Source organism: Cetorhinus maximus, chromosome 4, assembly GCF_964194155.1.
Source record: "Cetorhinus maximus chromosome 4, sCetMax3.hap1.1, whole genome shotgun sequence".
Classification (NCBI taxonomy): domain Eukaryota; kingdom Metazoa; phylum Chordata; class Chondrichthyes; order Lamniformes; family Cetorhinidae; genus Cetorhinus; species Cetorhinus maximus.
Genome location: NC_135882.1, coordinates 133,418,866 through 133,436,457, shown reverse-complemented (window position 1 = coordinate 133,436,457; position 17,592 = coordinate 133,418,866). Strand labels below are relative to the sequence as shown.

At 44.9% G+C, this 17,592-nt stretch overlaps 2 protein-coding genes across 4 annotated transcripts in view; one reads left to right on the top strand and one right to left on the bottom strand.

The window, feature by feature from the left end:
• kif9 (kinesin family member 9) overlaps positions 1-13,631 on the top strand; it is a 176,104-nt gene extending 162,473 nt beyond the window's left edge. For all 3 annotated transcript variants that reach the window (XM_078540862.1, XM_078540861.1, XM_078540859.1), the window contains one exon: positions 13,328-13,631. In XM_078540862.1, the coding sequence (XP_078396988.1) occupies positions 13,328-13,441 (114 nt within the window). In that variant the 3' untranslated portion in view covers positions 13,442-13,631. The remainder of the gene's footprint in view (positions 1-13,327) is intronic.
• A 660-nt stretch (positions 13,632-14,291) lies between these two features.
• The window catches only part of LOC144679907 (tubulin delta chain-like), an 89,869-nt gene continuing 86,568 nt past the window's right edge, over positions 14,292-17,592 (bottom strand). Inside the window, exon 11 of the mRNA XM_078540864.1 lies at positions 14,292-15,175. Coding sequence (XP_078396990.1) covers positions 14,940-15,175 — 236 coding nt within the window. The 3' untranslated portion in view covers positions 14,292-14,939. The remainder of the gene's footprint in view (positions 15,176-17,592) is intronic.

Sequence of the window (17,592 nt, the reverse complement as noted above, 5' to 3'; positions counted from 1 at the left end):
AACCAGGAGATAGAATCAGAGAGGAGTACCAAGGTGCACAGGGAGAGATATATAGCACCAGAGTAGGGAATAATAAGTTAATGGGTGGGGGTCACAGTAAAGGAGAAAGTAATAGAATCTAAATCAGGGTGACTGTACAAGTATATGAATGCATGGAATGTGGTAACTAAGATCTGTGAGTTACAGGCGCAGACTGACATGTGGAAATTTGATTTTGTGGCTATAACAGAAACCTGACTCAAAGAAGGGCAGAACTGGGTGTTAAATATTCCTGGATTCAAGGTGTTCAGGAAAGATGGGAAAGGAAGAAAAGAAGGAGAGGTGGCGATATTGATTAAGGAGAGCATTGTAGTACTGGAGAAAGTGGATGCCCCAGAGGGGTCAAGGACAGAACCTATTTCGCTAGAGCTAAGGAATGAAAAAGAACAATTACATTGCTCAGTATAGTCTACAGGCCACCAACTATTGGGAAGGATGTAGAGGAACAAGTTTGCAAGGAAATTACAGAGAGGTGCAAAAATTATAGAGCACCTTTTTTTTCTTTATTTTTCCATGGAGCTAGGATTCACTGCAAGGCAGCATTTGTTGCCACTCCCTAATTGCTCTTTATCAGAGTAGCTTCCTAGGCCATTTCAGAGGCAAAGAGTCAACCACATTGCTGTGCATATGGAGTCACATGTAGGCCAGACCAGGTAAGGATAGCAGATTCCTTTCCCTAAAGGACATTAGTGAACCAGATGGGTTTTTATGACAATCAATGATAGTTGTCACAGTCACCATTACTGAGACTAGCTTTATATTCCAAGTTTATTAATTGAATTCAAATTCCACCAACTACCATGGTATGATTTGAACTCATATCCCCAGAGCATTAGCCTGAACCTCCAGATGATTAGCCCAGTGATATTACCACTATGCCACCATTTCCCATGACTTATAATGGGCTACTTTAATTATCCCAATATAGACTGGGATATTAGTAGTGTAAAGGGCAGAGAGAGGCAAGAGTCCCTATAGTGTATTCAGGAAAATTTTCTTCATCAGTATGTTCCCAGTCCAATGAGAAAGGAGGCACAGCTGGACCTAGTTCTTGGAAATGAGGTGGGCCAGGTAGATCAAGTATCAGTGTGAAAATATTTAGGGGACAATGATCATTGTATCATGATATTTAGGCTAACTATGGAAAAGGACAAAGAACAGTTCAGAGTGAGAGAAATTAACTAGGGCAAAGCCAACTTCAATGGGGTAAGAACGGATCTGGGTTGAATAAATTGGAGTCAAAGGTTGGCAGGAAAAACAGTAGCTGATCAATGGGCTACCTTCAAAGAGGAGGTAATTTGGTCACAGTGAAGGTACATTCCCTCAAAAGGGAAAGGGAGGGCAAACAAATCCAGAGCTCCCTGGATGACAAAGGAGATCAAAATTAAGATAAGGAAGAAAAAGTGTGCTTATGACAGGTCTCAGGTAGAAAATACAATTGAATACAAAGCTGAATATAGACAATTCAGAGGAGAGGTGAAGAAGCAAAGAGAGAGAATGAAAAGAGACTTGAAGCTAACATAAAAGGGAATCCCAAAGTCTTCTATTTTTACAAATAGTAAAAAGGTGGTAAAAGGAGGAGTAGGGCCAATTAGGAACCAAAAAAGGGATTTACAAAAGGAGGCAGCGAGCAGAGCTGAGGTATTAAATGAATACTTTGCATCTGTCTTACCAAGGAAGAAGATGCTACCCAGGCCATAGTAAAAGAGGAGGCAATTCAGACAGTAGATTGGTTTAAAATTGAAAAAGAGGAAGTATTGGAGAGGTTAGCTGTACTTTGATAAGACACTAGGACTGAATGAGTTGCACCCAAGGATACTGAGGGAAGTGAGAGTAGGAATTGCGGAGGCACTGGCCATAATTTTTCAGTCTTGCTTAGACTCAAGGATGGTCCCAGAGGATTGGAGAATTGCATTGTGTATTCTCCCTCAGATTATTCTTGTAATTAATGAGAGCGGAGCGCTTAGCTTCAATGACAGGTTCCATCACAGTGATGTGAGCCTTGAGCAAGTCAGCACTTTTCTGCTCTCTTGCTTCCCACATATTGAAAGAGCAGTACTGTAGATGGTGTCTTGAAGTATTTTCCATTTCGCTTCTACACTCTGTCATGCCCAGTAAACACAGTATCACAGTATCTTTACCATGCAGAAGAAGGCCATTCGGCCTGTTGAGTCTGCACTGGCTCTCTGAAAGAGCATTCCGCGTAGTCCTACTCCTCTGCCTTATCCCTGTAACCTTGCACATTCTGTCTCTTCAGGTAGTAATCCAATTCTCTTTTGAATACCTTGATCGAACCTGCCTCCACCACCCTTTCAGGTAGTTTGTTCCAGACTCCAACCACCTTCTGGGTGAAAAAAGTTTTCCTCATATCACATTTACTCCTTTTGCCAATTATTTTGAATCTGTGCCTTCTAGTTGTTGATGTTCTCTTGAGTGGGAACAGTTTCTCACTATTCACCCTGTCCATACCCCTCAGGATCTTGAATACCTCTATCAAGTCTCGTTACAGCCTTCTTTTCGCCAAGGAAAAGAGTCCCAACCTCTCCAATCTATCCTTATAACTACAGTTCTTTATCGGTGGAATCATTCTTGTGAATCACCTTTGTACTCTCTCCAAAGCCTTCACATCGTTTCTCAAGAACTGGACAAAGTACTCCAGATGAGGCATAACTAGTGTCTTATACAAGTTCAACATGACCTCCTTACTCTTGTACTAAATGCTCCTATTAATAAAGCCTAAGATACTAAATGCTTTATCTGTTCTCTCAACATGCCCTGCCATCTTCAATGACCTATGTACGTATACACCAAGTTCCCTCTATTCCTGCACCTCCTTTGGGGGCTCTCCCTTTATTTTATGCTATCTCACCATACTTTTTCTGCCAAAATAAATCACCTTACACTTCTCTGCATTGAACTTCATCTGCCACTTGTCTGCCCAATCCACCTACATGTCCTTTTGAAGTTCAAGGCTACCTCCATTACAGTTGACAACATTTCCAATTTTTGTATCATCTGCAAATTTTGAAATCATGCTCTGCACACCACAGTCTAGGTCATTAATATATATCAGGAAGAGCAAGGGTCCCAATACTGACCCCTGGGGAGCTCCACTACAAACCTTCCTCCAATCTGAAAAACAACCATTTATCACTACTCTGTTTCCTGTCACTCAGCCAATTTCGTATCCAAGTGCCTACTTTCCCTTTTATTCCATGGCCTAGAATTTTGCTCACAAGCCTTGTTGTGTGGCACTGTATCAAATGCCTTTTGAAAATCTATATACACCACATCAACAGCATTCCCCTTATCAACCTTCTCTGTTACCTCCTCAAAAAACACCAAGTTAGTTAAACATGTATTTTTTTTCATTCATGGGATGTGGGCTTCGCTGGCTTGGGCCCATTTACTGCCCATCCCTAGTTGCCCTTGAGAAGGTGGTGGTGAGCTACCTTCTTGAACCCCTGCTGTCCATGTGGTGTAGGTACCCCACAGTACTGTTAGGAAGGGAGCTCCAGGACTTTGACCCAGCGACAGTGAAAGAACAGTGATATATTTCCAAGTCAGGATGGTAAGTGGCTTGGAGGGGAACTTCCAGGTGGTGCTGTTCCCACTATCTGCTGCCGTTGTCCTTCTAGGTGGTAGTGGTGGTGGTCGTGGGTTTGGAAGGTGCTGTCGAAGGAACTTTGGTGAATTCCTGCAGTGCATCTTGTAGATGGTACACGCTGCTGCTACTATGCGTTGGTGGTGGAGGAAGTGAATGTTTGTGGATGTGATGCCAATCACATCCTTTGTCCTGGACGTTGTCAAGCTTCTTCAGTGTTGTAGGAGCTGCACTCATCCAGGCAAGTGGGGAGTATTCCATCACATTCCTGACTTATGCCTTGTAGATGGTGGACAGGCTTTGGGGAGTCAGGAGGTGAGTTACTCGTCGCACGATTTCCTAGTCTCTGACCTGCTCTTGTAGCCACAGTATTTATATGGCTAGTCCAGTTCAGTTTCTGGTCAATGGTAACCCCCAGGATGTTGATAGTAGGGGATTCAGTGATGGTAATGCCATTGAACATCAAGGGGCAATGGTTGGATTCTCTTTTGTTGGAGATGGTCATTGCCTGACACTTGTGTGGTACGAATCTTACTTGTCACTTTTCAGCCCAAGCTTGGATATTGTCCAGGTGTTGCTGCATTTGGACATAGACTGCTTCAGTATCTGAGGAGTCACGAATGGTGCTGAACATTGTGCAATCATCAGCAAACATCCCCACTTCTGACCTTATGATGGAAGGAAGGTCATTGATGATGCAGCTGAAGATGGTTGGGCTTAGGACACTACCCTGAGGAACTCCTGCAGTGATGTCCTGGAGCTGAGATGACTGACCTCCAACAAAAACAACCACCTTCCTTTGTGCTAGGTATGACTCCAACCAGCGGAGAGTTTTCCCCCTGATTCCCATTGACTCCAGTTTTGCTAGGGCTCCTTGATGCCACACTCAGTCAAATGTTGCATTGATGTCATGGGCAGTTACTCTCACCTCGCCTCGGGAGTTCAGCTCTTTTGTCCATGTTTGAACCAAGGCTGTAACAAGGTCAGGAGCTGAGTGGCCCTGGCGGAACCCAAACTGGGCATCAGTGAGCATGTTATTGCTAAGCAAGTGCTGCTTGATAGCACTGTTAATGACACCTTCCATTACTTTACTGATGATGGACAGTAGACTGATGGGGTGGTAATGGCCGGGCTGGATTTGTCCTGCTTTTTGTGTACAGGACATACCTGGGCAATTTTCCACATAGCCAGGTAGATGCCAGTATCGTAGCTGTACTGGAACAGCTTGGCTAGGGGCGCGGCAAGTTCTGGAGCACAAGTCTTCAGTACTATTCCCGGAATGTTGTCAGGGCCCATAGACTTTGCAGTATCCAGTGCCTTCAGTCGTTTCTTGATATCACGTGGAATCGAATTGGCTGAAGACTGGCATCTGTGATGCTGGGGACCTCCAGAGGAGGCCGAAATGGATCATCCACTTGGTACTTCTGGCTGAAGATTGTTGCCAATGCTTCAGCCTTATCTTTTGCACTGCTGTGCTGGGCTCCTCCATCATTGAGGATGGGGTTATTTGTGGAGCCTCCTCCTCCAGTGAGTTGTTTAATTGTCCACCACCATTCACAACTGGATGTGGCACGACTGCAGAGCTTAGATCTGATCCGTTGATTGTGGGATCACTTAGCTCTGTCTATCACTTGCTGCTTATGCTGTTAGGCACGCAAGTAGTCCTGTTTTATAGCTTCACCAGGTTGACACCTCATTTTTAGGTATGCCTGGTGCTGCTCCTGGCATGCCCTCCTGCACCCTTCATTGAACAGGGTTGATCCCCTGGCTTGATGGTAATGGTAGAGTGGGGGATATGCCGGGCCATGAGGTTACAGATTGTATTTGAATACAATTCTGCTGCTGCTGATGGCCCACAGTGCCTCATGGATGTGCAGTCTTGAGTTGCTAGATCTGTCTGAAATCTATCCTATTTAGCATGGTGGTAGTGGCGCACAACACGATGGAGGGTATCCTCAATGTGAAGGCAGGACTTCGTCCCCACAATGACTGTGCAGTGGTCACTCCTACTGATACTGTCATGGAGAAATGCATCTGCGGCAGGCAGGTTGGTGAGGATGAGGTCAAGTATGTTTTTCCCTCTTGTTGGTTCCCTCACCACCTGCCTCAGACCCAGTCTAGCAGCTATGTCATTTAGGACTCGGCTAGCGCCATCAGTAGTGGTGCTACCGAGCCTCTCTTTGTGATGGACATTGAAGTCCCCCGCCCAGAGTACATTCTGTGTCCTTGCCACCCTCAGTGCTTCCTCCAAGTGGTGTTCAACATGGAGGAGCACTGATTCATCAGCTGAGGGAGGGCAGTACGTGGTAATCAGCTGGAGGTTTCCTTGCCCATGTTTGACCTGATGCCATGAGACTTCATGGGGTCCGGAGTCGATGTTGAGGACTCCCAGGGCAACTCCCTCCCGACTGTATACCACTGTGCCGCCACCTCTGCTGGGTCTGTCCTGCCGGTGGGACAGGACATACCCAGGGATGGTGATGGTGGAGTCTGGGACATTATCTTTATCCCTTAATGAATCCATACTGGCTTTCCTTAATTATCCCGTACTTGTCCAAGTGGCTATTGAATTTACTATAGTTTCCAGAAGTTTCCCTACCACTGAGGTCAAACTGATTGGTCTGTAGTTTCCAGCTTTATCCTTGCATCCCTTTTTGAACACGGGTGTAACATTCACAATTCTTCAGTCCTCTGGCACCTCCCCTGTGTCAAAGGAAGACTGGAAGATTATCACTAGTTCTCTGCAATTTCCACTGTCACTTCCCTCAGTACCCTTGGATGCATCTCATCCAGTCCTGGTACCTTATATATTTTAAGTAAAGATAGCCTTTCCAACACATCCTTCCTCTCAATTGTAAGCTCTTCTAGTGTACCAGTTACCTCCTCTCTCACCTCAGCCTTGGTAGCATCTTCTTCCTTTGTAAAGACAGATGTCTTGAAGTACACGTTCAACACCTCCACTACTTCTCCTGCCTCCACGTACAAGTCCCCTTTTTTGTCCCTGATCAGCCTGCTCTTTCTTTAATTACCCTTTTATTCTTTATATGCTTATAGAAGACCTTAGGGTTCCCTTTTACATCATTGCTAGCCTCTTTTCATGCTTCCTCCTTGCTTTTCTTATTAGTTTCTTCACTTCCCTTCTGGCCCTTCTATATCCAGCCTGATTCCCCATTGTATTTTCTACCTGACATCTGTCGTATGCACACTTCTTCCTTTTCATCTTTACCTCTATCTCACTCGTCATCCAAGGCACTCTGGATTTATTTGTCCTATCTTTCCCCTTCAAGGGAATATACCTTGACATTGTCTGCAATACTTTTTCTTTGAAGGTGGCCCATTGTTCAGCCACCGTCTTTTCTGCCAACATTTGATTCTAACCCACTCAACTTAGATGCATTTTCATCCTACTGAAGTTGGCTTTCCCCCAATTAATTATCCCTGCTCTGGATTGTTCCCTGTCCCTTTCCATGATTAACCTAAACCTTATGATAGAATGGTCACTGTCCCCTAGAGGCTGTCACACTGAAATTTGATCCCCTTGGGACAACTCATTCCCCAGAACCAGGTTTAAAAGTGCATGTCCTCGTTGGACTGGAAACATATTGCTACAGAAAATTATCTTGATCATATTCCAAGAACTCTTGCCCCTCTTGTCCCTTTGCGCTATTCCTATCTCAGTCTATATTTGGATAATTGAAGTACCCCATTATGATTACTCTATAATTCTTGTACTTCTTCATAATTTCTTCGCAAATTTGTTTTTCCACATCCCTTCCACTAATTGGTGGTCTATATATTACATCAGTCAATGTTATTGCACCGTTTTCATCCCTTACCTCTAACCAGAGAGATTCTGTCCTTGATCCCTCTGGAACATCCTCTCCCTCCAGAACTGTAATGCCATCTTTCATCAATATTGCCACTCCAACTCCCCCACCTCCCCCCCACCCACCCCCCCCCCCCGCCCCCACCCCAACGCACTTTTCTTCCTTTTCTGTCTCTACTAAACACCTTGTACCCAGGAATATTTAACGCCCAGCCCTGCCCTTCTCTGATCAAGGTCTCTGTTATAACAATAATTTCATAATTCCATTTATCAACCTGTGCCTGTAGTTCACCAATCTTGTTAACCACACTCCGTGCATTCACATACATGCACATTATCCCTGATTTAGGCTTTTTTACTTTCCTCTTTATTCTGACCCCATCTAATGACTTACTATTGCCTACTCTAATTATATCAAACTCTCCAAGTATTCTATCTACCTTGATGCTACTCTCTGATATACCCTCGTTATCAGTCGATACTTCACTACTTTCCACTGCCAGTTTTTCTCCTCTGCACTCTGAATATCCCCTCAGGTTCCCATCCCCCTACCAGTCTAGTTTAAACCCTCCCCAACAGCATTAGCAAACCTCCCCATCAGGACATTAGTCCCAGTCCTGTTAAGGTGTAACCCATCCTTCTTGTACAGGTCCCACCTGCCCCATAGCTGATCCCAGTGCCTCAGAAATCTGAAGCCCTCCCTCCTATGCCATTTCTCTAGCCACGTGTTGAACTGCTCAATCTTCCTATTCTTATGCTCACTAGCATGTGGCACTGGGAGTAATCCTGAGATTACTGCTCGAGGTCCTGATTTTTAATTCCCTTCGTAACTCCTTAAAATTCGCCTTCCGGACCTCGTCCCTTTTCCTACCTACGTCATTGGTCCCAATGTGGACCACGATCTCTGGCTGCTCACCATCCCCCGAAAGAATGCCCTGCAGCCGCTCTGTGACATTCTTGACCCTGGCACCAGGGAGGCAACATACCATCCTGGAGTCACGTCTATGGCCACAGAAATGCCTGTCTGCTCCTTTAACTATGGAATCCCCTACCACTATAGCACTTCCACTCTTCCACCTCCCCTCCTGTGCAGCTGAGCCATCCGTGGTGCCACAAACTTGGCTCTTGCTACCATCCTCTGAGGAACCATCTCACTCACCAGTATCTTAAATGGAAAAGCAATTAGAGAGTGAGATCACCTCAAGGGATTCCTGCACTACCTGCCTGTTCCTCTTAGATACTCTGGCAGTCACCCTTTCCCTCTTTGCCTGTGTATTTCTTAGCTGCGGTGTGACCACCCCACTAAACATGCTATCCACATAATCCTCAGCCTTGCAGATGCACCACAGTGACTCCAGCCACTGCTCATATTCCGCAACCCAGAGCTCAAGTTTCTGCAGCTGGTGACACTTCCTGTGGATGTAGTCATCAAGGGCACTTTGTGCTTGCACAACTTCCCACGTCCTGCAAGATACACACTCCACATGATAAAGCTGCACACATCACATGTTATGAACTTTCAGTTAATACTTTTAAAAATTGGACAGAAACAAGCTATTAAGATGGCTGCTGCAAATCATGTGACTTCTAACATTGGACCGCAAACAGTATCAAGTCTCCTGCGAATACCTAATTAAATATGAACATAGGTGAGGGTACCTCAGAGCCATTTGTAGAATTCACACATCTCATTGTTTAAGGATGGGCTAACACCTAAAGATATGGAGCTTCCAGACTGCCTGTTTTCATGTTTCATACTAGACAAAAGGGAAGATTGAAACTCAGTGGCCACTATCAACTTCCCATTGTATCATGGTGGCCTCCCCCATCCAAACTAGACTGTGTGGGCCTCAGAAGTGTTAATCCAGCAGTCATGTGATCAAAGCTAGTTTCAGGGACTGCACCCTTATTACCCCGGGACCCGGCAGTCTATCAGAACCATTAGTAATCAACCGGTCTGAGAATCAAACAATGAAACTAGCTGCAAGTCATCAAATAGTCAAAGTACTTAACATGTTCATGTTTCAAAATTCACTTGAAATAATCTAATGGATTATTGATTACAAGAAACCTCGCAACCTGCTGTGAACCCTTAGCTTTAACAAGACCCTCACTTCAACTTTAAATCAGCGAATCCATTCAAGAAACCACAGGCCTGCCATGTGGGAGACTGGGAATCATAAATCAGAGACCAAATTAACTGTAATCTTTTAAAGTTCACTATCTTTATTTATATCCAACTGTTGTGAGTGTGTGAGACCTTATATGAGATGTTGCATTAATTCAGGGTGAGTATGGGAGAATAAATAACCTTCTTTATTTTAAATTCATGAAAGCTTGCTGCTGAATTATTTAATTGGAATACACACTCCAAGGGTAAAAGACACAGCTCTTTTCATACAACATACTGATTATGGGCAATAAGAAAGCAGGTACATTCTATCAGTGGCAACTCTGCGTGGGAATGCCAGAGATCACCTGTTCATTCAAGGTGAGGAACTGTTGGTTTTTATGTGAGTAGGCAGTATGGCTGACATTGATACGAGGACTGCATTTCTGCTTTGAATTAAGAAACTTCAAGGGTTGTGTCCTAAACCTGGTGCACACCAGGGAGTGATCTGTATCACAGTCAGTGCTGTGGTAGTGCATGTGTTGAGAAAGTTGTTTAGAGAGTCATGTCAGGTGGTGATCAGATCCAGCTGATGCCAATGCCCTGATCTTGGATGTCTCCGGACACTGTGCATGGTTTCTGCTGAAAGCTTGTGGTGGCAGCGGTTCAAGAAGGCAGCTCACCTTCACCATCTCAAGGGCAATTAGGGATGGGCAATAATTGCTTGCCTAGCCAGCGAAGCCCACATCCCTTGAATGATTTTAAAAACCCTGACTCATGGACTCCCTTGGCTGTTTCCCAGATGTGCCTGCGAAAGCAAGGAGAGATAATTAGTTCATGGCAGAGGATTGCAGAACAGAGGAACTCACTAATAGCATGGTTGTCTTAAGGATGTTGCCCTGCTGGATCCTCGCTTGGTTGAGCACTGCCGACCTCATTGCCGGCACAGGAATGATCCAGATTGTGGTTGATCAGCTGGGTGACTCTATTTTCATAGTCTGTGAGGAACTTGATGTCAGGCATTCCCCTATCAGTCTGCGTCCTCTCTGTTTTGTTGTGTGCCAGCTTGTCCTGCATGAAAACAGATGGAGAGAGTGTAAGCACGACGTCTGTCAGCCCAGATGAGAAGGATGCCTGGCATGTGGGTGGTGAGTGGTGCCATGGACAGGTGAGGACACGATCTGCAGGGCAGATGAAGGTATGTGTGAGAGAGTGAATGGTGATGTCCCTTGAACTGGCAGTGATTGAGGTCCCCGTGGATGTGTGAAGGGTTTGAGAGTGTGAGAGTTGAGAGCGATGAGAAGACTGACTTACCCTGGCAGAACGGAGGAAATCCTTCATCCTCTTTTGGCTCTGGGTACTGTCCTCTTTTGCAGAGTGTTGGCGCTGACCACCACTGCCACCACCTCCCATACTGGATTGGTGACCTTGCTTGCTGGTGTTCGTCCAGAGAGGGGGGTAGAGGACATAGCATCAGGTCTCCACTATGTCCAGTAGGTGCTTGAGGGAGGCATTGCTAAATTTGGGAGCAGCATGTTTCCTCCCTTTGGCAGCCATGACTTTCCAGCAGCTTTCGATCCCTTGGAGAGTGCTACCTCTGTGCAGGAGTGCCCTTTAAATATGGCGCCCAAACTACTGAAGGCCTGAGGGTACAGCAGGGCGGGTGAATCAGAGGCCGCCCCGCCAGCAATCCGACATGAAACCAGAGCTTCTGCATTTTTAAAACAAAGTGCCGCACGATACGATTGGAAAAGTCATCATTGCCATCAGTTGGTCAAACACCGCTTTACCATGTCCGATATCGGACTTTGCCAATTTCTGGGATGATTCCATCCTAAGCTCCAAGCACCCATTGAAGCAGATGGATTGAGGCAAGTCAGCACCTTACTTGGTGGGTGGTGGCTGACTAGTAGGACACGATCGTCCCTCCTACTGTTGGAGACAGCCAACGGGTTTATCACTCTTACTGCTGTCTCATGTGTAGTGTCAATGCTCGGCAGAAAAACTAGAGTGCCCTCTCCAAGGCACAAGCCTGGGCAAAATTTATGGAGACCCTGGGCTGTTCAAACATCAGGTTCCCCTCTCCACCTGATTGACTCCAAAGGATTGCAAAGCATTATGTTTGGTAGTGGCTTGCTTGCAGGAGTTGCTGGAAAGATGACATGTTTAGACATCAGTCCACTTTTGGGCTCCCATCCAGACTTTTTGTCAGGGTTAAGTCCCTTAGCCTTCAGCTCTCCTGAGGTATTGACAAGGCCATGGAGCTATTCATCCATAGTTGGGAGTTTAGTTCATGAGTGCCAGGGTGTGTCCACATGCTGGTGGGCCTGCATACCACGGAACAAACCGCCTCCAAGTTCCTCGGAAGTTTTAGCCTAGTGCTGTGAGGGACCCAGTTTCCGTGGTGATGAGGAGGCACAGATGAGAACTTGCCAACAAATGTGTACTGACAGGGAGAGACTTACACATTTGGCTCTCTTTTTAGCATTGCTGCTAGCCAGCGGTACAGGCTGAAAATGAGAAGCAAACTAGCGCACAGAAGTGAAAAACATGCTAATTTTCTTCACCCGCACACTAGATACATCACATCGATCTGTTGGATACACTTGATATGGGACTGGAGTCATATATCAGCGAGATCTGGTGAGGACTCGGTTTTCCTTCCCTATAGGATATTAGTGAAACGGTTTGGTTTTTACAACTTCACGGTTACTTTTATACTGAGATCAGCTTTTTATTTACAGCTGCTTTTATTAATTGAATACAAATTCTCAAGCTGCCAGAATGGTATTACAATTTATGTCCTCTGGTTTACTAGTGTACACTAATACACTGGATTATTAACGTTTCGAGTCCATATGATGCTCCTTCAAAGCTCTGAAGGGGCTCTGAAGAAGAGTCATATGGACTCGAAACATTAACTCTGTCTTTCTCTCCACAGATGCTGTCAGACCTGCTGAGTTTCTCCAGCATGTTTTATTTTTGTTTCAGATTTCCAGCATCCGCAGTATTTTGCCTTTATTATTAGTGTACGCCCCTGGTTAGTGGTTTAGTAACATAACTACTGTACCCATATCTAGTGGGAATGCTTTTGTCACAGGAAGACCATTGTATCTTTTAAAGGAAAATTCAATAAATAACTGAAGCAAAGGAACATAAAGGGTAATGGGAAAATGTGTGAGACAATGAGATAGTCTTAGACTGATTTAACAGAAAGCTGGAACAGACACTAGGGGAGTTTGGCTGCTACTACCAGGCCCACATCCTCTAGCACTGTGAATGACACGGGAACACCATTACCTGAAAGTTTTCGTCCACGACATGCACCATCCTGGACTGGACATATAAATGCTGGCCAAATCCTAACTTGCACCAAGTCCTGCTCATCCATCAACCCTATTCTCAATGACTTACATTGGATCCCAGTGCCTGAACACCACTTTCATCAGAAAGGTCATCGCTCTGAAACATTAACTTTGTTTCTCTCTCCACCAGATCTGCTGAGTATTTCCAGCATTTTCCGTTTGAATACAAGCCAAGTTTTTTTTTAACCCATTAAGCCCCAGTATAGTTCTGTTGAACCTATATTGTATCTGCTCCATGCCCTATCTATCCTTCCTGAGATTTAGTGCTTAAAATTCAATGCAATACTCAACAAGGTGTCGGACCAAGGCTCTGTACAATTAAGATTTTTGTCTCTTGCTAGTTGGCATGTTATTTCACTGTGTAATTTTCTTCCTTCTTCCAGCAAAATTACACCAAAGCCATGGCTCAGCCTCAACCAGTACTCATAAGGAAGAAACCAGGAATGGTCACCCAAACCATCAAGAACAAACCACCCTCTATCTTTAGTGTCACCTAACGACTGAATTATCCATGAAGGGAAAGAAAATCCAAAAAGCTTTTCTCCATAAAGAGTAAATACTGTTTAATAACAGTTTTTTAAAATAAAATCATTAGCAATAAATTTAAGGCCAGCAGCCCCAAAAACAAGTTATGTACAAAGTTAAATAAATCAATCAAGATCTCAAGTTGTGTTTCGCTACCTGCAAGTATGTTTAGTTTTATTTTAAAACTGTTCTCAGATATGGTTCTCAAATATAAGGTTGTGATACCCCTGGTGGCTGAGTGAATAAATTCACTGGCTAGCCTAGTACTATGCCACACAGACAGGGTTCAACCTTTAGCCTGTACTCAGTTATCTAATCTCAGCACATAGTCCAAGGTTCGTTCTACAGCCTCAATTGAGTTAGCTGATCTGTGGACAGTGGTCAGGGGCAGGACCACTGCTTGTTATTTCAACTTCCCAGTCCACCGGCACTCAACCACTTGGGGCACTCTCATAACCTCAGCAGCAGACCAAACAATAAACCTGGGCCAGGATCTCCCTGCCCCATTTAAATTTTCAGGTAGGCGGGGGCTCAGCAGAATTAGATGTGCGCCCGCTGACCTGTTAATGGCCAATTGGGGCCATTGACAAAGTCGTTAAATTAATTAATGGACCTGCCCATCCAACCTTAAGGTTGGCGGGCAGGCCAGGAGCCCTAGCGGGCATTAGAAAAAGCATTAAACCTCATCCACGGGCAGGAAGAGGTTTCATGTAGGTTTTTTAAAATGTAATTAAACTGTATTTAAAAGTTATGGACATGTCCCAACTCATGATGGGATATGTCAGGGAAATTTTTTTTTTCTATTTTTCAGATTTTTTTATTGTAGAGCCGATCTCCCTGAGGCAGAACTTAGCCTCAGGGAGATGAGTGCGCTCTTTCATACACATGCGCGAAAGAGCGCACTCTTGGCTCAGGGAATCCCCCCCCCCCCAGCCAGCACAGGGAGCAGATAGCGCTTCCTGGCAGCCTTTACGCTGGGGGGGCCTTAATTGGCCCGCTCACCTAAAATAGCGACACGCCCCCTCTCAAACTTCCCCCCGACAGAGGGAAAATTCTGCCCCTGCAATCTTATTGATTTGCCCATAAGACAGTAGCCACTGACACTCAGAACCAATGGAGCAACTGCAGTTAGCACTTTATTAAAAAGATAGAGCTGAGTTGAATGTTGTGCTAAAGACTATAATTTACTCAGCATACAACACTCCCAGGACAGGAACAGCATAGCTGGAGACAGAGTAAAACTTCTTCTCCCAACACTGTGCCTCATCCACATCAGAATGAACAAGTGTGAACTTTTCCCCATTGCCCATACCAATAATTAGACTGTGACTTCCCATATTTCAAACCAGGAGATGGAGCTGGATAATAATCTACATCCTAGAGGAGAAAGGCCAGGACCTAGTCCCTGCCACCTCCTGTCCCATACATCAACACTTATTAATGACACATGTAAATCAGTAATATTGATGGTCAGTGATCTCCTGCAGCACTGTATTCCTTCACCACAGAATCCAGAATCTCGAAGGCTTGCAAGAAGTCTCCCTCTTCACAGCCGTGCTTCCAGTACCAGTGGAGATAGGCATGGGCATCATACATGGTCCGAGCCTTCTCTAGGACATGCTGCATAAAGTCTGACACACTGCTATGGTTGGCACAAATGGTCAGCGACCGGCTGGGTGAAGTCAGGTCAACAATATTCCAAGGATCTTAAAAGAGATGAGAAGAAAAATCACAGACTTCAGAAATCCAAAGTACATAATCCTGAAATTTCTTATTTACTCTACAAATGTACTCTACAAAGGAATATTTTAAAACTATTATGTAGAAATATTTTACTGAATAAGAAAGACTCACTCTTCCCAGAGATCCTGTACAATTTGCCCCTGTAGAAAACTCAATCTACCCATTTAACCTCTTCTCAAAGATTCTGTACACTCTTCCCTATCATGAACTTAACCCACCCATTTAATTTCCTTCCACAGACCCTGTACCCTATAGACTCTTTCCCAGGATATTCATCCATACACCTCCACTATTTCATTCTGGCCCATTATCGGCCACAAATGGCTAATCTCCAACCTTCATTCTATTTTGAAACATTACCAGCGTTAAACACCTCACCATCAACATCCAAGGGATTACCGCTGACCAGAAACTTAATGGGACCAGCAGTGCAAATACTGCTACAAGAGGCTGGGAATCATGCAGTGAGTAACTCACCTCCTTACTCCCCAAAGCATCTGCAAGAAACAAATCAAGAGCATAATGGAATATTCTGCACTTGCCTAGATGAATGCAACTCCAGCACACAAGAAGCTCAACACCATACACCACCGGCACACGTGGCTTTGGTGTGTAATATCTATAAGGTACACTGCAGCAGCTCAATAAGGCTTCTTTGACAGCAACTTCTGCCACTGGGAAGAACAAGGGCAGCAGATGCATGGGAACACCACCATCTGCAAATTACCCTTCAGGTCACACACCATCCTGACTTGGAAATGTATCACTGTATGGACTGCAGCAGTTTAAGCAGGCGGATTAACATCACCTTTTCAAGGGCAATGAGGGATAGGCAATCAATGCTGTCCTCGCCAATAATGACCACATGCCATGAAAGAAAAGGAAAATTTGCATTCATTTAGCGTCTTTCACAACCACAGGATGCGCCACAGCACTTTAAAGTCACTGAAGTACTTTTGGGGCGTAGTTACTGTGGTAATGAAGGAAATGGGGAAGCTAATTTGTGCACAGCATACTCCCACAAACAGCAACATGTTAAACGGATGGTGTCACTTTGGGTGTCTTTATGCAAGGCTCACATCCAGTAAGATCATGCGGGGGACAGCAATGGCAGTAGGAGGTCTGGTTTAGAAAATTGAGTCATCAGAGCAATTCTTGTGTACATCACCTCTATTTTTAAAACTTGTTAAAGAAGTATTTTTGACCAAATCATTGGTATAACAGTCTGCATTTAAATAAATAACAATATAATGCAATTCATATCACAAACATAGAATTCAAGATAGAAATAGTCATTAATTCACTTGCAAATAAGGTCATCATTATGCAAACTAATGTGATTCTCCTGGTCTGTTTCCCTTTCTGCAACTTCTCTCCCACTGCCCGCTATTAAAAGGTTTCCTTAAAATTGTCAGGATTAGAGTTTGGAAGTGGACTTTTGCAGAGTTTTTAGGTCCTGCATGCACTAATTCCTGTTTATTTGGGGTGTTGCAGTCTTTGAACATCTGCACACCAGTCTGGATTGTTTGTTATCACTCTCATGAAAATTCTCATTCTTTTGCACACACAGTAACAGACTGTGACTTTTGGCCCATTTGGCACACCATACTTGAGAGAAGCAGATCTATAACAGTGTTCTCTGCTAGCTTCAAAAATTAAGGCCAAGATTCCCTAGCAAGCAAGAGCAACAAGTGCAAAACACATTGGCCTGAATTTTCCTTTTTCCTTAACCGAGGGTTTCCCTTCACTGTGTTTGACAGGGCCCTCAATGTGTCTGACCCATCTCCCACAACTTTGCCCTCACCCCTTCCTCCCAGAACCAGGATAGGGTTCCCCTGGTCCTCACTTTTCACCCCACCAGCCTTTGTATTCAAAGGATCATCCTCCACCATTTCTGCCAACTCCAGCATGATGCCACCACCAAACACATCTTCCGCTCATCCCCCTGTCCATAGGGACCATTCCCTCCGTGACACCCTGGTCCACTCCACATCCCCTTCCCACAACAGTTTCCCATGCAATTGCAGAAGGTGCAACATCTACCCCTTTACCTCCTCCTTCCTCACCGTCCAAGGCCCCAGACACTCCTTTCAGGTGAAGCAGCGCTTCACTTGCACCTCCTTCAGTTTGGTCTGCTGCATTCACTGCTCCCAATGTGGTCTCCTCTACATGGGGGAGACTAAACGCAGACTGGATGACAGCTTTGCAAAACACCTTCTCTCAGTCCGCAAGCATGACCCAGACCTCCCTGTCGCTTGCCATTTCAACACCACATCTTGCTCTCATGTCCACATGTACGTCCTTGGCCTGCTGCAATATTCCAATGAAGCCCAAAGCAAACTGGAGGAACAGCACCTCCTTCCAATTAGGCATTTTACAG